This window comes from Rosa chinensis, chromosome 1 (assembly GCF_002994745.2).
Source record: "Rosa chinensis cultivar Old Blush chromosome 1, RchiOBHm-V2, whole genome shotgun sequence".
NCBI lineage: Eukaryota > Viridiplantae > Streptophyta > Magnoliopsida > Rosales > Rosaceae > Rosa > Rosa chinensis.
Genome location: NC_037088.1, coordinates 352,403 through 372,877, shown reverse-complemented (window position 1 = coordinate 372,877; position 20,475 = coordinate 352,403). Strand labels below are relative to the sequence as shown.

Genomic DNA, 20,475 nt, shown 5'->3' with positions numbered 1-20,475 from the left:
AAAAAAAAATTATATGGTCACAGACCATGGCATACGTGGTGATTTGGATTGATATCATTGGTCCTTATGGACAAATTGGACCAGGAATGAAATACCCTACTGATCTATAGATACATGAATGAGAGAAAAATCCTCAGACCAAACTCCTTGACTTACTTCCCTCGGTCCCTTTACTTGAGTGAAAAAAGAGGAGCAAAGTTTGCCGTGTTATTTTGGTTAAGAACATGTACTTATTCTTGACTGGCCTCTTAATTTTTTTATTTTTTTATTTCCATTTTTCCGTAAGATTTCCATCAAATTCAAGAAATATTATTGGTCCGGACTATCACTGACACGTGGCAGTCCAGAACTATAGAATAATTACTCGCCAAACATACAGTTTATATACACCCAATTAAATTCTTTGCCACTGTCACATGTTAGTCTGGGACCATAGAATAATTACTTGCCAAACATACGGTTTATATACACCCAATGAAATTCTTTGGTTGAGCTATAGCTCTTTCCTTGAACTAGCCAGTAAGAACTGATGAGCATAGATTGTACCAGTATGAGTTGATCATAAAGGGTTTTCTTTGCCTCAATAAATTTACAAATGTGATATTTTAACCTCCTAAAGAAAAACAGACATTGATGAATGCTTCCATCTTCTTCGCTCTAGAAAAGACTTTTTGTTTCCTGTTTCATTTCTGGCTAGTATAACTCAACATATGAAATAACGCCATCCCCCCCCCTCCCTCAACCGCATTACAGCTGCTACCGAGTGGCTGAAGTAGATGTTTTGGGATAAAAAACGGGCGGTGGTTGCTTATTGTGTTATTTCTTTAGGGTTTTACTTTTAGGTTTTTCGTTCGGTCAAATAAGTTTCTATTCTATAGGTTTAGAAGTCTTGGTTCTAATGCTACAATATTTCTATGGCGTTATTTCATGGGACTATGTGTTCTATTTTCGATGTCTTCTTTGTTAAGTCGCTGTAGAGATTCTTTCCTTATTTAAGTAGTTGACCTATTGTATAGTTATGATCATTTATATAGAGATCCTTTCCTTATTTACGTAGTTGACATATTGTATAGTTATGACCCTGTAATTATAGGAAGATTGTTTCCTATTAGAATAACACTTGTACCGGTATATATACACCTCCAATTGGAGAAGAATAAAGCATTGAAGCATTCTGAATTTCGAATTCTCTTATTGATCGGTTATTTTTATGCCAACAATTTTCCTACTATCGATTTGAATGTCAATTGTAGAATAAGGAAGTAGGGTCTCCCGCAGAGGATTTATGGAACTAATTGTAAGACTTTCCGAGTTTAAGAGTTGATTGTGAAGTTTGTGAAAACAATTGAAAATAAATATCAAATAATGAAATTGCTTAAGGTTGAGAATCAATAGAGAAGCAGAAGTCAGGGAATGTATCCACCACCAATCAATTAAGTATGCAAACCATGTTTAACCTAGTCTTATTTATCTATGGATGAAGACGCTCAAGTTAACTCAACGCCTGAATTAACCTATTGTTTTTCCTTACTTGTATGCTAGGTGATAGACGCTCTACACCTAACCTATTTCCTAAAATGCAACCTAGGTTGACGCAACTCTAGATTTAACACATAGAAATCATTAAGATTAAGAAAAACGAGACATCACAAGACATCATGAGTACGACGCGTCTCAATTAATCTAGGAACCTAATCACTCACCTTATAGACGATTTACTACTCCTGAACTTTCAATGGAACCTTCTTAAAAGGAACAGGCAATGATCATTCATAGCAATAGAATCCTAAACATGCAATCTAAGTTGGCCACCAGAGAAAGCACATAAAGAAATCATCAATGTAAAAATAGTAATTAAGTTCTCATCCATTTAATAAACAAAAACTAATTAAATGTCATAGCATGGCATACAATCATGATTGGGGCTTCAACATGCCCTAACTACTTAGAATTTAGTTGCACATGGTTTGAATTGGAAGCACAAAAGAATTCATAAGCAAAGTAAAACAGAAAAAACCCTAAAAATCAAGTTGGAAAAGTCGTCAGAATGACTGGTCATCAGGATCCGCCGACTGGTCGGTGGATGGTTGATCTGCTTTCTTCTGCTCGGGTTTCTTGCTTGATTCTCACGCGTAAGAGTCTTTTCGTTAGCTTTTCTAGCCTTTTTATAGTGCTCTTGAGTCCTCCTTCATTCCTTTTTGGTTTGAGAGTCCTTAATGTGTAGAGAAAATCAACTTCTTAATTCTTTGATTGAATTAGGATTTCTCCACATCACTTTGTCCAATGAAAATTCGTCATGTCATCATCAATATCTCTGCGAATATCTCCATAATTTGCTGTGATATCTCCATGGATTGGGCTTCTCAATCCATCAAGGTCTTCTTCTGCTTGCGCATCTTTCCTCAATATTATTTTCTTTTTGTATATTTGTTCCGAAAAACCTAATAAACACAAAAGTAAATAAAATAAAGAGAAAATAGAATAAACTAACAAAGATTAATATAGGGATTAACCATATACACGTCGCATAAAATGCTCCTATCACTTATTCTACTTGGTATCAGAACAAGTTCGAACCTAATCCTGAATTTAGAAGAACACCCGAAACCCGAAGTATCACCACTACAAACTGCTACACCAGGAATATACCTTGAAACATGAAAGTCCCACATTTGTCTTATTTTATTCTGCTCGAATGGCAATCCAAGAAATTACTAAAGGCTCCAGCAGCTAGGGATCTGATGCAAATCAGGTTCCTTAACACAAATCATCAACCACTACCCAAGACAACTCGGCTTTTCCTACCAGCATTGCCTTGAAGGAGTCAAACTACATCATATGGGATCCCCTCATGCGGATTCGAATTGGAGCATGAGGAAAAGTTGACTATCCGATTGGAGCCAAGGTCGAACCCAACATTGGCTCTGCTGAATATGAAGCTTGGGCAACTGGCAATGAAAAAGTGAAGAGCTAGCTCATTGATTCCATGGAGCCATCCCTTATGAACCGGTACATACGGCTTCCCACCACAAAGGATGCTTGGGATGTTGTTGAGAAGACCTTCTATGATGATTCAGATGAGACCCAGATTTTTGAATTGAATAAGAAGTGCTTTGGAGCAAAGCAGAATGGCCGATCTCTTCCTGCCTACTACAATGAACTGGTGGGTACGTTTCAGGAGATTGATCAATGCATGGCCTCTCAGACAAACACCGTTGTTGTAGTGATTCAAGAGACATCGACAATGTCCTAGATGTGATTCCATATGTTCCTGAGTGGGCTCGACTCAAAATATGATCAATTGCGTGGTGAGAATCTGCGCAAAGACCAAAAATTTAATTTAGAGCTGAGCTATGCCTATGTTCAAAATGTGTAATATGACAAACAAGCTATGGGTCACTCCACCGAGTCCTCTGCTCTAACTACTCAACATAGGCTGGGTCCTCCTCCTCCTGGTTTTTTTGGTCCTCCTCCTTGCCGCCCCACAAGCAAACTGAGTAGCTTGACGGTTCGCAACTGTACTCATTGTGGAGATAGTGGCCTTTCCAAAGAACGGTGCTATGAAGTCATTGGCTACCCAGATTGGTGGGATTTCACCAAGAAACCTCGGAAGAACTTAGGCAAAGCTACAATTGCTATTATAGAGGAAGTGTGTCCACCAAATGTCTCCACTAATGTTGCACAGTCAGGTATGAAGAGTAAGGCCTCTACAAATAGTACATGGATAATTGATACATGTGCATCAAATCACATGACTAATTACCCTAGCCTATTGAAAACACTTAGCCCTTCCTCTCAAACTGTTGTGTCAACAGTTGATGGTACTCCAACTGCGGTTATCGGAGAAGGTTCTGTAGTTTTATCTGATACACTTACTCCTGATTCTGTGTTAGTTGTTCCCTCTTTGGTGTATAATCTTTCATCTGTGAGTCAAATTATTTTGGCTCTTACATGTATTGTGACCTTCTATCTGTCATTCTGTGTGCTTCAGGATATTCTGACTCGACGGATTCTTGGTTATAGTGTTAGAAGGAGGAAACTCTACTACGTGGATCTAATAGACAATAGAGAGCAACAGTTGTGTCACTTGGGTCCAGCCAATCAAACTAGTGGAGTAGAGAGTGCTAAGGCAGTTGTGTGGTTATGGCATCATCGTTTTGGAGGAGCTTGGTGACCTTTGGAGTCACCGCTTGTTTCAACAATACTATTCAAGCAGCACTAACAGGGACGTTGTCTTTGTTTTTGGTTTTTGGTTTTCCTGTTTTTTTTTGAGAGAATGTGGGTTTGAGTGGATATTTTCTGTGTTGGGTTAGGTTGGGGTGGGAAGAGCTATGGTCTTGGCGTTACCATGGTAGATTTTAGAGGGGGCGGATTCCGGTTGGAGTGTGGATATTGTGGCTCCATAGGTATTGTTTTTTTTTTTTTTTTTGAAAATTTTGTCATGGGGCATTTAGGGGAGGTGATAGGGAGAGTTAACTGACTTGACTAACCTTAGGTGTGTCATTCGCAGTATGGTTCACGAGCAACGTGCCCGTGGCGAGGGGGTGGGGAAGGCTCTTCTCATGGCGATCCGAGTTGTGTTGGGCCTTCCGAGGAGGAGGTGGGTCACGAGGACTCTAGCTTTGAGGAATACGAGTTGTTGGAGGTTCCTCAATCGCCATGTGGGAGATTGATGTTGGCTCCTGACGATATGCCGATTGATCAGCCGGGGCCGAGCATGACCCAAGAACAGATTGACGATATGAGGGTGACTTGGGGCATTCCGAATAATGTGTTGTTGCAACCTTTGAGGGATGGAGAATTCTTAGTCATCCCGAGTTGGGATGGGTGTGTTTTTACGAGAACCAATTGAAGTGTGGCCTATCGTTTTCGATACCGAATGAGATGCAATATTTGATGTCTTGCCTCAATATTTTTGTGGGTCAACTGTCGCCTAATGCATTGAGGCAACTTCTGGGAGTTTTACTGCTGTGGAAGATTAGTAAACAGCAGTTCCATGTTTAACATGCAATATTCGACGAAGACTGGCGATAGTGGGTGTATGAATTTTAGGGCGCGTTATCATTGAGGATCTACCGTCCAATATTTATTCTCGATAGAGAGGCAAACCTTGCCTCGTTGGTGGTCTCTGGCAGAACCCCAATATGATTCATCGGGTGCCTAACTGGTTCTAGCCTATTCGTGAGTTATGTGACCATGTCTTTGGTGTAACTGTATTATGGGTGTGTGTTAACAACGTTTCTTTGTATCTTAGTGAGGCAGGAGTCTAACCTTAGCCAGTTAGAGAGGAAGCGCATCATGAGGGTGTTGGGCAAGTTCCCTTTGGGGAAGAGAGGGTTCTATCGCCTATGTAGGCTGGCGATATATGAGAGATGGTAATTTGGGAGGCGTCTTGGTGAGGTTCTCTTTTCTTTTGTTGTTGGCATTATGCTGATAGTGTTTTCTAACACCTCTCCCTTTTCTTTTCTTTTTTGGTAGCCAACATGCTGAATGAGGCTGCTAGCAAGAGTGACGCTCCTTATGTTGATACGGACGTTGACGCCATTATCAAAGAGTTGGTTCACGATGCCGAGGTGGTCAGGCAGGCGAATGTCAATTTGTAGACAACGAGGGTTTACGATACTGGCCATCAGGTAGCCCTACAGTTGCCTCGAGACGTATACAATAGATTCCCTAAGAGGGTTTTGGAGTTCCTCAATAGCCTTGCAGTTGATACTGAAGGGGCACCGACGAGTGCTGAGGGTGGCTCGGTGCAAGGTGAGCAGGCTGGACAGGGTCACCAAGACCAAGCAGGCGAGGTGAGATAGTGTCCTTTAGACCGAGCGTGCAAGGTAGGACAGCATCCCCGAGACCAGTGGGAGAGGCGAGACAGCGTCCATGAGCCCAAGTGGAGCATAGGGGACAATCCCCCCAGGCTCGAAGGAAGGGAGGCAGTCCCCCCAAGTGCAAGTAGGAGAAAGGGCTTGTGATATCGGGTAGGGCTCCCATGATGTTGGAGTGGGGCAGCAGGTTCCACCTCCCATTGAAGTAGAATCTCTGTGGAGGAGTTATTTGACGAAGTTGAGCGACAGCAAAGTGATGCCAGTGCGAGGGCTCGCCTAGTGGAAGACCCTGTTTTGAAACAGTTGGAAGGTGTTCTTGGTGCTGATATCGAGGGTCCCAAGTCGTAAGAGGTGGTCATAGTCGATAGTGGCGAGGCTGAGGTGACTAGCCAGGCTATTAGTGGAGAAGTTGTGGTCACTGACATTGGTGATCCCCAGCGAGGTGCTGACGAGGATGGTGATGGTGAGGATATTCAGGTTGCCGAGGTGGCGGTTTGTGCACAGCCAGGCGAGGGGGATGAGACCTAAGGTACTACAATTTGTGCACGCACTGATGGCGTTGCTGGTCAAAGGAAGAGGACTGCCTCTCAGCATCATCTTGGGAGTCTCCAAGTAGGGATGAGCATGGATCTTCGTGGGGGGAAGAGGTCTCGGGTTGATGGGGCAGCACGGATGAGGTCCACGAGTGAGAGATCTTGACATTCTCATGATGAAGTGGCTGGAGGCCTTGCTGGCACCCTTGGTGAGATTGGCATTACTGATGGTGCTATCCTACACAAGGTGGCGAATCTGCGCAACTATCATCGTGATTGGGGCCCGGTTAACACCGATGACCCTCGAGCGGGGTATCGGGATGCTCAGGAGAGGTTGATGATGGAGTAGGATGTCGAAGACGATGCCCAGATTCGTGATATGGTCCCCGATAGTGACAGTTTTTACTAGTATATAGTCGACATAGACTTCCATGATTTTCCCGATGTGGTTTGCGAACATGGCATTTACTAATCTTTGATATGTCGCCCCTGCGTTTTTTAGTCCAAATGGCATTACCTTGTAGCAATATAAGCCTTTGTCAATGGTGAAGGATGTGTGCTCTTGGTCGAAAGGTTCCATGGCGATTTGATTGTACCCTGAAAAAGCATCCATAATGCTTAGGAGCTTGTGTCCTGCGGTGGAATCAACATTCATGGTAGAGGGAAACTATCTTTGGGGCATGCCTTGTTCAGGTTCGTGTAATCGACGCACATGCGCCATTTGCCATTAGATTTCTTTACCATTACTACATTGGAAAGCCACAATGGGTAGGAGACTTCTTTGACTAACCCGATATCTTGGAGGTTCTTGACTTCTGCCTGGATGGTTTTGTATTTCTCCTCTGTAAAAGCCCTTTTTTTCTGTCAGACGGGTGTGGCGTTTGGCGAGATGGTGAGTTTGTGAGTGAGCAATGTAGGCGATATGCCTAGCATGTCGGCGTAGGACCATGCAAAACCTTCATGTCTGGATTTGAGGAATGCGGTCAGCTTTGCTTGAAACTGGGGGTCTGTTTTTAAACCGATTTTGACCTTCCTCTTGAGGTGTATGTCTAAGATGGAGACCGATATCAGGTCCTCCAGGGCATCTGGCCTTGGCTGTTTGAGCTTTCTCCTGTCTTCCTTCTTTTTGCTGTGAGTTTCGTTGTCTGCTTGTGGCTCGGGGTCTTCCCTAGGGTCGTCAAACTTGTTTGATGAGGAAGGAAGATCTATGGCTGAGAGTATTTCACGTTTGCCGCGTCCTCTCGCTACAGTCAAGGAGTTACACTGTCTTGCTATCTCTTGGTCTCCCCAAATTGTGAGAATATCCCCAGGAGTGGGTATTTTCATCATTAACATGTGTCCTGCCACAAAGCATTGGAGTCCCCAAATGACGTCTCACCCCAAGATGACGTTGTAAGATGAAGGGCAATCGACAACAATGAAGTGTGTTGTCATCATCGCGATAATGTTACCTCTGCCGAGTGTGATGCGTAAGTTGTCCGACCCTAGGGGTTGTGTGATCTCTCCTGCAAAGCTTAACAGGGGCTCGTGATCCTGGGTGAGTTTCTTCTTGTCACGCTTTAAGCCTTCATAGCAAGTGCTGAACATGACGTTTACTGCGGCGCCACTATCGACCAAAACCCTGTGGCACCGATAGTGGTCATGACCATAGTGATCAAGAAGGGGTCGTTGTGGTGTTTCCTTATGGTGTCTTCTTGGTGTTTGAAAGTGATCAAATCCTATTCCACTTGGGGGGGGGGTGGTGTAGCCATAGTTGAGTCCCAGGAGTTCATGCCCACGAGGGCATTAGCACTTGGACAAGTGAAGGGTATCGGCACAGGTGCACCGCCATGTATGATCAATATTTGTCCATAGACCTCGATGGCGTTGGCTCCCCTGGCATGAGTGCGGTACTGCTGGAGTTTACCGTTTTGGATGAGGTGCTTGTTGAGAGAAAATTGCACACAGTGGGCGAAAATGTCACCCAACATAATTTCACTCGTATTCATTTAGTGAACAAAGTTTTAATTATTTCGGGTTCGACTCATTCAAGACAGAATGTGTCTCTTAATTACAATCCCTTGTTACAGGGAAACACCATTTGATTCCATTTATGAAGAAACCAATTGTGGATGTGTGTTTGTTTTTGTTTTTGCGGCTGCACCCAGATATTTGAATGGGTTGCCTACGTACCCTTGGAAAGGGATCAAGCCACTCGTAGTTCAAGAATTCCAATGGGTGAATGACGCATTGGAAGGTATTGCTTTTTAGAATAGGAATAGTGTTTGGACGAATTTGGTGTAAGTGAACCAGAGATTCGATTTGTTTGGAAAGATTGTGACGTTTCCTGGTGTTTGGCGGAATTTGATTGATGAGGTCAGTGATTCGGATTGGATGAACTAGGGAGTCATGGATTTTATTTGGAAAGGCTGTGACGTTTCCTGGTGTTTGGCAGAATTTGACTGATGAGGTCAGGGATTCGGATTGGATGAACCAGGGAGTCAGAGATTTTGTTTGGACTTGCGGTTGCATCTAGTGGGTCGCTAGATTGCCTACATACCCTCGAGGAGGGATCAAACCGTTGTAGTTCTTGAGAATTTGTATTTATAGTGTTGGGAGAATTTGACTGGAGTTAGTGATTCAATTTAGGACTGGCTGAATTTGACTGGTGGAGTCAGGGATTCTGTTTGGATTTGTGGTTGCATCTAGTGGGTCTCTAGATTGCCTACATACCCTTGAAAAGGGATCAAACCGTTGTAGTTCATAGGATTTGTATTTATGGTATTCTTAATTCTTGTGTTGACGGATGTACGTATATCTTATTTTGAATCCGTCACATGTATTTCTTCTGCAGACACCCGAATTTAAATTTGGGCACCCAATGTGTTGAGTCTTGTACTGGGCCGTATGAATGGGCGTTTGCGTTGTCGACAAGCGAAATTAGCTGGGCCCGAATATTGAGATAAACTGTTTGGAAATGGGCTTCCGCATTTGTGGGTGGGCAATTCAGCAAGCCCGTGTATTGGACACCCATTTATATTCACAACCAATTTGACCCCAATTTATGTCTTAGGCAACAATCTGAAACTCCAAGTCCAATCCACCTAACTAAGAGAAAGCTTCTAGCCATATAACAATCCGTCGTCCTCGTCCCAAACGATTTGATAAGATAGAGAAAATAGGCGTGATCTTGAGCTCGCGTTGAAAGTCGAATTGGAGATGGGTATCAGCTACTTTAATCCGACTTGGAGAAGGAGTCTTGGTGTCCGGCCCATGTGCAAATAAGGAATTGATCGCCTTGATTCTACCACATTCAACAAAGACTCGAACTGGGTAAGACTTTCGAAGTTTTCCATCTCTTCTCACTGAGCTTTTATAGAATACTAACGAAGCTTTGTGATGGTTCTTGTTACTGCAGATTCAAAGCTTGTTCCGGTGATTGGCCGATTTTGATTCGCATGCAAGAGAAAAACTGGGGTGACTTCTCCAATCTGGTACGAACGCCTCTGTGCCCACTTAAGCAATCGCTTTTTGTTGACCATGTACCACTGCCTCCCATATTCAAAAGCCATGTTTTTGTCTTCTTCTTGATTGAAAGATGAGCACGGCTAAACATTGTATTTCTTGGCTTGAGTTGTACTCAATACCAATATGCAGCACACTTGTTTATATATTCATATATTTGGAAGCTTTGATTGCAGCACGTTTTTGACAAACTCTTATATAATTAAGACTATTCGCTGCACTTGTGTTTGTTGTTGCCACCATTCTCTGTTTTCTTCTTATCTTTTCCTTCTTCTGTATTGATCTCAGAAAGCAATTCAATTAAACTTTGCTTTCCTTTTGACATGGCATGTTTCTGTACACATATTTGCATATTTGAATAATCAATCATGGACTTTTGTCTTCTTGTTCATTACCGTCATTTGACCACCGTTTGCAGTTGATAATTATGCAATACAAATTTGAAGGCTCAATGTTTAAAGCCTTTTGTCATTATCTACAGGTTTTGGCCATTCTTCCATAATTAAAATTTCAAAAAGGTGAGGCTATTTGCTTGACAAAGCATTTGTTAATTACACATTGCCTTTGTCCACCGTTTCAGCACCGCTTCCATTCAAAGCACACACCACTTGCTGCACTTTGTATTTGTTGTCGTCTTTTAATTGATTTCGTCAGTACTCCAGAAATTGCCATCTTTTTTGTCTGTAGCTCTGCCTTCTGACTCTTTTGTGTCTTTTTGTTTGCAGGTTACAGAGAGAGGTTAAAGATAGCTTTAAAAAGGTGAGGCATTTCTCTTGGTTATTTGGCTTTGTATGGCCTGTTTTGGAAGTGGTGGTGCAAGGCTTTTGCTATGGTGGAAGAAGGAAAACGAGGCAGGATGGGCAACTTCTTGTGTGATGTGTATTGCTGAGATTGAAGGAAGAAAGTGTGGCGTCTTGTGCGGAATTTTAGCGTTGGAACTTGGCCATTCATGAATGACCCTATGTTCCAGCGTTAGAAACTGCAACAGCCAATCACGTTGAGACTCCAGCCGTTCATGAACGACCATATCAGTCTAAACGCAAGAGAAGCTTTCTCTGCCGTTCTTGAATGACCATGGTTGTCTTCAAAAGGGTATTGGTTGTTCATGAACAGCCCCCTTTACTTGAAGCAAACCTATTAATTCTCCGCCAAAGAAGACAAGAACAACATGATGCAGCGTATACCTGAACTTCTCCTTTCGAGCTGCTTTAATTTTGCTCTCTGTTTCGGCAGAGTCTTGGCTTCTTGCTTTCAGATTTTTCTCTCTCCTCCCCAAGTTTCTCTTCACTGTTGCCACCTTTATATAAGGGTGGTTGGATAAGTGAAGCTGGATAGCTGATAACCACTTTGTATTTGAATTTGAATAACAAGCTTAACTCTATCACTTGTTATCTGTTGAATGGGTCAAAAACTTGACCAAGACTTGAATCAAGGCTAACAGAACATTATCCCTTATTGCTTGATGTCATTTGAACTTGTCAAAGCTAAAGGACTTTGAATAATTTTTGAATAGCACTTGCTTGCCGTTTTGAGTTTGGTCAAAGTTGTAACAAACTTATCCCATGTGTGAAGCTGAATGTATTTCTCTCTCTTTTTTTTTTTTTTTCACAGCAGCTTGTAGGAATATCAATGTTGTAATGGGCTCCCACTTTTTTCAATTAATTTTGAAAGACCATCACCATATAACTTCTGGACTCGTGATTTTTCCTGTTGCCATCCCTGTTTCTATTATTGGTGCTCTCGCTAGGGTTAATGAGCTGGGGCACGTTGACAGGATTGGTATTGGTGCCTGTATCGCTTCCAAAAGTATCGTACTCGACCTGGGCGTAGGCAGTGGCAACATCGAGTAGGTCGTCATAAGTGGAGGGAGGGTTGGCATTGATTTGAAGTAAGAAATATCTTGGCTAAAGGGCTTGCTTGAATGCTGATGCCACTAAGATTGGATCAAGAGAGCGACACTAGGTAGCTTGTTCTTGCCATCGTTGAACAAAGTCTTGCAAGCTCTCATTGGGCCTTTTCTTGAGCCGGAATAGGTCGTGTGTTGTGCGATAGCCACTGCCTCACAAAATGAATCATCGGATGAACTTGTCCCTAAGTTCTTGGAAGCTGTTGATGGAGTTGGTTGGCAAGTTGAGGAACCAGCGTAGGGCCTCGTCCGTCAGTGTTTCCTCAAATACATGGCATGCCATTGGGTCAGTGTATCGCATTCCATGCAACAATGATTGAAATACCTTGAGGTGATGGTAGGGATCTCGAGTGCCATTGTACTTTTCGATTTTGAAGGGTTTTGCCTCCGGTGGGTCTTCTTGGCTTGTATCCGAGGTGTGAATGGTCCCATCTTCCCTTAGAACCCTGTCGTTATCTGCTGCCAGTCAGACTTGTTCTATGCGTTCTCAATCCGTGCTTGTAAAGCAGCGATAGTTTTGCTCATTTGGAGTAGCAATCTTGTGTTGGGGTCAGGTGGAGGTATAGTGGTGGTGTCTGATGTACCTGCAGTGTCAAGTACGAGTTGAGGTGGCGGTGGCAACGGTACTGCACTGAGGGAGGTAGGGAATAAAGGCAAGTTGACGTAGACTATTTGTGGGCCTGTGTTCGTGGTCCCTGGGGTGGGGCCTGAAAGAGTTCCAGAGGTTTTGGTTGTTGAGGATGGAGTGAAGGTTCCGGCAAGGCCGGTACTCGGGTTTGTGGTTAGAAAGGCCCCTGGTGTGTTAACACCGCTGATCATAGGTATTGGAGTTTCTTGTTGACTGGTCCTGTCGAGTGCGTCATTGTTCGTGATCCTTCACTGAAGTGCATCGTGAAGGATGCGGTTCTAGTTGGCCATGTTTTTGACCTGTCGACATGCCTCCTCTGCTGTTAGGTGCTCGACCTCAGCTTGTGCCCGTGACTCCATGAGGTCGCGCTTGGCGATCTGGAGTGTGGTGGCAGCGTCTGTTGTTATCACTGAAGGTGTTTCGCTGTTGGTACTGAGAAACTCAAGGGTACGTTGAACCTCGTGAGATTGGTCACCGTCGTGTGTATCAGGGGTGCTGGTAGTCATTGGTAGAGTGTGTTGTCCTGCCAACAAGGAGCCAAGGGGACTTCTTCTAACGCCAAATGTTTCAGTCAGATAGATGGGTAGTCTAGTCCGACGGAATCACAGGATGTTTTGCTACTATCACTATCAGTCTTGTTTATCTGCAAGATAAACAAAGGTCAGAGGGGAAGACCGGGTGTTCCAGCCTTTGATGCTCCGATGCCTAAGTTAGTATTGTTATAAGATAAAGATAATGGAAAACGATAGTAAACAGTTACATCTTTAGGATGTTGGAGATGATCTATATGTAAAGGGTTTGGGGAGATGTGTCTTTCTTGTTTCCAATGTGGGACATTTAGGTTCCTAATACCTCCCAAATGGGGTATCGGGATCAATACCTAGGAGTGTCTTCACTTTTCTTTCATGGCTAGATGAGCCTTGTGCTTCGGGTACTTGTGCCTGAGAGATATATATACCAACAAAAAACAAATTGATTCCTAGTATTCCAGATTGACCAAAGCACCATTAAAGCATTAGTCAAAGACTCCTTACTATCTATAGGTCTTTTTACTAAGACAATCTAACCAATCTATAAGCGAACCATGCCAATTAGTAGGATTATCAAGTCTAGTATCTTTCTAGAGAGAGAGGCTCCTCCTTCTCTCTAGAAATCTTCTCTAGATCTGCCATTTTGAGAGTCCAACACCACCACTCCCATCTCATCCACCACCACCTCCACCACTTCCCCCATCACCTTTACCTCCATCTCCACCTTCACCAACCTCTTTGCTCGACCAGATCTGCCCACTTCGCCATCTACCAGCTCCCTCTTTTTCCTCTCATAAGATTTCCAGTGATGGAGAGTTCTCTGTTCATCACCACTTTCACCTTCTCTCCATTCCACGTTTCCTCCTTCTCCATTTCCACAAACCAAATTTCCTCTCAAGTCACCAGATTCTTCTTTATCTAGCTGAGTCTTGTTCATTCTTTGTTTGGATGGGTTTGACTACCGTGGCTTCTAGATCTACTTACTTCTCCACCACATCTAGGCAAGCTTTCACCCGTTGGCGGATTTTTGTCCACTCAAAAGAGGTTGTTCAGATTGCCTTGGCAATCACGCCCTCTATGGTTACTTTTCTCTTGGGCGTTCTTGAGCCCTGTGTGTGTTCCAATTGGTGGAGGAGAATGTGCGATATGGCTCTACGATGGTTGCTTCTGTTCAAGAAATGGCTCGAATTTGGCGGCGGGATTTTGGGGCTGCATATCCCTCGGTGGCAGATTGATAGATTGCTAGGGTTTGCTAGTTTTTTCTTTGGGCTTTTGTCTTGTATCTGGGTTAGACCCATTGTTGGTTTTATTTCATGTTTGCTGGGCCTTTGTGCCTCATTTACTGGGCCTATGTGCCTCTAGGCTTATGTGCCTTTTGTTGGGGTTTTGTACCTCTTGTATTTGGTTTGATCATTTGGATCTTCTAATACAATCAACCATTGACCATAAAAAAAAAAGTCTAGTATAAGACCAAATCTGGACTGCAAAATTGCATCTCATGAACAAATTAAATGATCAACTGAATCAGTATCAGAATTACAGATCGGACAAATATGCAAAAACATGAGAATTATAACGTGCTACTTTATCTTTTGTATTAATTCTATTTCTAATAAAAAGCCAACTGAAAATTTTAACCTTAGGGGAATATGAAGTTTCCAAATCTTGGTCAAAAGATTAGTTTTGGAATGAGGATTAACTTTATCAAACTGGAGAGGAAACACTTTTAATGGTACAGACACCAGAAGGGGAAGGACCCCCAAATAAACTGATCGGGTATAGGAGTAATACGGAGAGGAATAGCAGTAATTTTATCCAAAGTATCAGTAGGTAAAAGTTATAAAAGATCCTGCTTATTCCAAACTGAATTTGAAATGAAACGATTAACTTTAAGAGACATACCTGCTAATTGATGTCTACGTTTGTGTGGGATCAAATTGACAAGAGGGAAAGGATACCCAATTTTAATATATGTAATTAGTAGTGTGAAGAAAATGACGATCATTCTTTGTTTCATTGGCTTATGGTTTTTTAACTGCTGGTTCTATGTTTTTTTTTTGAAGTGAGGGCTTGGTGCGGCTACCCTCTAACCTTGATTAATGAAACTGCCGAATACCGGGGGGGGGGGGACATTGAGCCTAAACCCCTAATTACAATAAGTATCTAGAGCACGTCCTGAACTAATATCAGAAAACTCTACAAAATACATGTATTCTAACAAGCATCAATTAATAAAGAGTGCACTATTGGCTACAATATTTGCTGGTTCTGTTAATAACGAATATGAGTGTTATTTTCTCATTTTAGAGAAGTTGGGAACTTAGGAAGCCGGGACATGCCAATCTTCCGCGAGTCGACTCCCCCCACAGCCCAAAAATCAAGATCTCTCAAAGTCAAAACAGTACATATATATATATATATAAATATAAATATATATATATATATTATATGCTTCGTATAAACACATGCTTGATCAATCAATTGAATCATTTTCATTTGACTCGATCTGCTCTTGGTAACAATTGTTCAGTGAACGAATAGGCCGGCTTACATCTACATACCCTATCTCTCAAAGAAAGAAGAATAAGAAGAAAAAATGCACTCATAAATCAATTAAAGAAGAAACGAATATAACTCTCAACAAAGTAGCTCACCAACGTACATATACAAGCAAATGATGAGACTAAGCGCGCAATTTAACAATCTTGTACGTAGAATAATGAAACAGAAACTAATTAGGAGTTGTTCCGTTGAGATGTAGGCTGGAGTTTGAATTTTGTTGGTAATCGGGCGAACGCAGGTCCCTGGATGAAGGAGAGAGCTCACCACCGGCGGGTAAGTCGGCAAGAGTGGCGAACATCCGACGAATACTTACAGAGCGAGCTGGTTTGAAGCTATGGGATCTCGTCATGTTGGCTTTGGAGGAGAAGATGTTTGATGACTTGGAGAGGATGAGATACACCAAACCCTGAACCAAGAAAAACAGGGCTACCTTCACCAACGTATCTGCTAAGCTCAATTCCATAGTATAGAGCAAATAGAGATAATGAATATGACTGTTTGTTCTGCTAGCTAGCTGATTCAATAATCAGAGGGATTGGAGAGCACAGCTTTGAATTGAGATGGACAAGGGGATGATGAACAATTAGTAATCGTGACACATGCTGTAAATGCCAATGTGTATATTTATAGGGAAGAGGAGGAGGATGAATGAATTAGCCAACCTGTTTGACTTGCTGTCACAAAAGTTCTAGTTTGACTTGACGTCACACAAGTCTAGAACTTTTGTGACGGACGTGGCAATTACCTGTGTTGACCAAACTAAACAGGGAAGTTAAGCAGTTGAAACTTGAAATGTCAAGCAGAGAAGGAGGGACTAGGTCAAACCAAAGAGTCCTTCATTCTTATCCTACAATGCACAGTATCCATGGCGATCTCGATCATCATCATCATCACCATCATCACTCACCTAATCCACGGATGAATCAACTGCATTCATAGGACCTCTCCATGACTTGATTAGGACGTGTTTGTTTGATAATAGATATAGCAACTATCAGCCCTAGTTGATTAATATAAATATATCGCGATTAATATAAATATATCGCGTGTAGAAATGACCGGGATTATAATAACTTAATAAGCGCTACGTGACTTGTTGAATGACGCCTGTAATGACCGACCAGATTACTTGCGCAGCCGGCCTTTGCTCTGCCTTTCCTTACTTGGAGATCGCAGTTTGGGCCTGTTTGGCTGCCTGGCCGGCTGATTAATTGATTTTTCAACCGTCGCTGTCTTTCTGACTTCCACGGCCCTTAATTGACTTTTCCTTTTAACGGTTTTAATTTCCTTGGATAGCAACGTTTATCTAACTCAGCTCAACTCAGGTCAGGTAAAATGAATTCTCAGCTCACATTCTACGTACACAACTGCTAGTCAAATCCATATAATCGTACGTATTTTCTCTGTTATCTATTAAAAGAAAAGGAAAAAAAAACAAAAACGAAAACAACTGGAAATTCAACAATACTCCACCTCACCAATTAGCACTTGGACCCTCTTTACGGAGGTGATGATCTTCAAGGAATCTGCACTGCAGCTGATAAAACAAACCTTTTGAGTTTTTTTTTTTTTTTTTGGTTATACTGGGGGAATTGAACCAAAGAAAATCCCTCAATATAGCCGCAGCCCGCAGTAAATACAAAAAGATAAGAAGAGGTTAAATGAAAAGAGAAGCTTCAAGCGTGATAATAATAACAATAACATCACTACCCTGGCCACAAAATAATCTGTTGTTTGAATTCTAGATGGAATCCGCATAGCTGTTACTTTTCAATTTCAGAACAGATACATCCTTAATTGCCTGTGTCAAATACAAGTGACATCATGGAAGAGCATTCAAATCAAAGGTTTACTGATACAGTGAAACAAGAGGTCGAAACAACTCTGATTCAACATAAACCACAGACGCAGACAATTAAGTCTTCTGTTTATTAACTGAAGGTGAAAAAGGTATACAGATTACTTAAACCCCTGGCTCTAAAAAGGAGAGGGCGAGGGAGAGGGAGAAGGTGGAAATAATGCACAATTGTCGTTCATAAGATCTGGTTATTGACTCGTTGAACCAGCCAAAATGGTAAACAAGAAAAAGTAGAACAACCGCTCGCTTCAGAAATGCACTCCAGTTTTACGAGTACAGAACTTTCAGTTTCCTCTAGAAACATATTACTGTAAACCACCTGCAGTCAGAAATTAGAATAGATGTATTAGTCCAAATCTAAAAAACCACAAGCCTTGTTCTTTGGTATTTCGTATTTAAAAGATGATACAAGCTAGGTAAAAAACATGGTTTTGCCAGGTTACATAGCATTGTGAGCATCCTGGTCTTAGGCAATGCCAAAGATGGGTCAGATATTGTAACTTCCAACACAAACAATTTCATCGGCATGTTGTAGTCACAATCAAAACTTCTAGAAGCCATTAGACAACAAATTGCGGTATTTTCTTTCTTTCTTTTTTTAAAGGGTTACTCAGTTACAACCAGTTATTTGCTAAGGTACCATTTTAGACTAGGCCTGTTTCAACAGAACAAGAGCAAAACACAAGTCTCTTTATCTTTAAGCATTTTATAATGATGTAATATTTAACTACTCAGTTCCTTAAAGCCAATGTTAGGAAACTCCTGAAGCAAGCCCTATGTCAATTCCAAAGGATGTTAACCCTTTCCCTAAGCAAGCGAAATCCATTTTCTTTTTTCTTTTTTTTCTTTTACCTTTCGACAATATTAGATTAGAAAAGTGATAACTTGCCTAGATGCAAGATCTCTTAGGATTTTAGGTGCCCAGTCTCATGTCCTGCAGGAAATTAGATCCAGAAACTACAAACCTTTCTCTTAACTAGGTACTTGACATTTAAAAAGATACATGTAAGGAATATAAATTTAGCCAGGTAACATGGCATTCAGAACTTTTGAAACTTTGGTCATGAAAATTAGAGCAGACATTTTGAAACTTTGGTCCCGAAAAATCCCCCCAGCCAGAGGACCATGTACTTGTGCTGGTCAAAAACTTTAAAAATACTAGAAAGCATCATTCATGGCTACTTATTCTGTATGGTAGTCAGAGCCATTATTGTTCTTGTTCTGTTTCATCAAAGCAGAGGTCTTTTTTTCTCATGCAGAATTTCTACGTTCGATTAGTCAACTAAAATGAAAGCATCATGAATGTATACTCAGTAAGAATCTACCATCCACTGAAAAAGAAACAGATACAAATCACTCTGCCGAGACATAAGTCTGAACTGGTGCAAACGTTCAAAGTATACAAGGCAATTTTTGTTAGCCTGAACGATCAAACTAATGCCATCATCCCAGCAGGTCCTACTAAATTGTACTAATCTGAGTAAAATCTTGGAAACTACCTAGGAAACAAGAAAGTGTGCTTTTTGATTGATATTTTTCCCTAACATTTCTCATCATATTCCAAGGGTATATTTGTTTAGCATTCCTGTACATAATGAAAAATCAAAGAGGTGCGTATAATTAATAAAGATCATTCCTGCAGTACGTTTTAGAGGATAGAAAGCTGCAGAGGCATTAAAAAAAAAGCACGAAATTTGAGATTTAGAAGTACGCAGAAGGTTTGGTAAAAGTAGTGAAGTCGGAATTATAAGCAATTAATTAAAGGAAGGGATACCATTAAAGGATGAGCGGTCGAGCTGGAGCTGAAGTTGAAGTTGAAGTCGGTAATGCACGAGACGTTGAATTCGGTGTTGGGAGTCTTGTTGAGGAGGAGCGTGGTGGTGGTCGTCGGTGGGGAGCTGATAGCGGCAGAGGGGGCACGAACTTCGGGAAGAAAGCCAAGGGAGAATGCAGTCAGGATGGTAGACGTGGTTGCAAGCCAGCTGCTTAGCCTCCGCGTCCTCCGCAAATTGCTCCTTACAAACAGCGCACACCGACATTGAACGTGACGTCATCCTCACCGTTGGGATGGCGTCTACGTACGCCTTGGAAGCCGGCAGTAAGTAGATATTGGCGGGGGGCGGCGGAACGACGACGTCGTCCTCGGAGAGGCGGTGGATCAGCCGTTGGAGGACTGGGCTGTTGAGGCGGTAGTTGTCCTGATCGTGGGGGCGGCGGAATGCTTCTGGAGCTTGGAAATTGTCGCCACTGGAATCCATCAGCTCCAGGAGGTCGCTGAAGCAGTGAGGACAGACAACACTCGTCGTCGTCGGCGGCGGCGGCAAACTCACGCTCATGTCGCACTCGTGGCACCAGAACGTCTGCTGATGACCCATCTCCATCTCCCCCTCCCTCTCCCTCCGAACAAGACCAAACAACAAATATGAATTGGAAATGTTAAGGCATCCACATCCAATCTGTTTGCCTTTCAATAATTCAGTCCTCTCTTTCTTAGGCACTTGAATTTGGGGAATGATGGATGAGATTGAAGGCGACGCGGTAATTATTCTTTTTTTTTTTTTTTTGGTCTTTTTAAATCTCTCTGCTGAAGTAGCTGACTGTGTTGTTGACTCATTTGGTGAATCTGAATGGTAATACGCTACGTACCGCCTACTCTGACTCCCAAGTCTCCTCCTCCATCTTTAGTAGGGTGGGCATTTTCTACCAAGCGGTTACCGACCCAAACTACATTGAAAAAATGGTTCGGTAACCGTATTGAATTAAAACGGTGTCGTATTATGATCACACCGCACCGAACAGTATAAAAGCGGTTTGGTTGTGGTTTCGGGTCATAAACCGCCCGATTTAAACCGACCCACACCAAATTTATTTTAATTACATTTTATTTATTTATTATTTCTCTATTGATGGAAATATTGGTTTTCAATATATAAGAAATCCATTTTTGATTAGGTTTTCAGTTTGTAATAAGTTGCTATGTTTGCTTGATCATTGATATATATATATATATATATATATATATATATATATATATTTGTGTGTGTGTAATAAGTTGCTATGGTCTTTCTGCAAGTTGCTTGATATTTGGGTGACATTTGCCGATTTGTGTGGACTCTAAATGCATTCAAAATT

At 42.0% G+C, this 20,475-nt stretch overlaps 2 protein-coding genes and 1 long non-coding RNA gene across 5 annotated transcripts; 1 reads left to right on the top strand and 2 right to left on the bottom strand.

Annotated features, from left to right (window-relative positions):
• The first annotated feature begins 9,395 nt into the window (after positions 1–9,395).
• Positions 9,396–11,395, top strand: LOC112165397. Of its 2 annotated transcripts, XR_005804730.1 has the most exons (4): positions 9,396–9,667; positions 9,753–9,828; positions 10,341–10,377; positions 10,585–11,395. It is a non-coding gene; the product is annotated as an uncharacterized LOC112165397 (long non-coding RNA). The 2 variants fall into 2 exon arrangements; XR_005804731.1 differs by lacking the exon at positions 10,341–10,377.
• A 3,997-nt stretch (positions 11,396–15,392) lies between these two features.
• On the bottom strand, positions 15,393–16,087 carry LOC112175605. Its single transcript, XM_024313342.2, has one exon. The coding sequence runs from the start codon at positions 15,946–15,948 to the stop codon at positions 15,655–15,657; it is 294 nt and encodes a 97-aa protein (XP_024169110.1). The 5' UTR covers positions 15,949–16,087; the 3' UTR covers positions 15,393–15,654.
• A 1,110-nt stretch (positions 16,088–17,197) lies between these two features.
• Positions 17,198–19,959, bottom strand: LOC112181606 (E3 ubiquitin-protein ligase RING1-like). Of its 2 annotated transcripts, none has more exons than XM_024319981.2 (2): positions 19,118–19,953; positions 17,198–17,662 (listed from the first exon to the last, which is right to left on the bottom strand). In XM_024319981.2, the coding sequence occupies exons 1-2, from the start codon at positions 19,722–19,724 to the stop codon at positions 17,649–17,651; spliced, it is 621 nt and encodes a 206-aa protein (XP_024175749.1). In that variant the 5' UTR covers positions 19,725–19,953; the 3' UTR covers positions 17,198–17,648. The 2 variants fall into 2 exon arrangements, with proteins under 2 accessions (XP_024175749.1, XP_024175748.1); XM_024319980.2 differs by lacking the exon at positions 17,198–17,662 and adding an exon at positions 18,884–18,928 and having other exon boundaries at positions 19,118–19,959.
• Positions 19,960–20,475: the final 516 nt, after the last annotated feature.

What these genes read in the sequence shown, in the direction of transcription:
- LOC112181606 (XM_024319980.2), bottom strand. Translation starts at nt 19,724, where the DNA reads ATGGAGATGGGTCATCAGCAGACGTTCTGGTGCCACGAGTGCGACATG. An exon ending in CGACCGCTCATCCTTTAATG is followed by an intron (nt 18,929 to 19,117) that starts GTATCCCTTCCT and finishes CATTATGTACAG; the next exon opens with GAATGCTAAACAAATATACC.
- LOC112175605 (XM_024313342.2), bottom strand. Translation starts at nt 15,948, where the DNA reads ATGGAATTGAGCTTAGCAGATACGTTGGTGAAGGTAGCCCTGTTTTTC.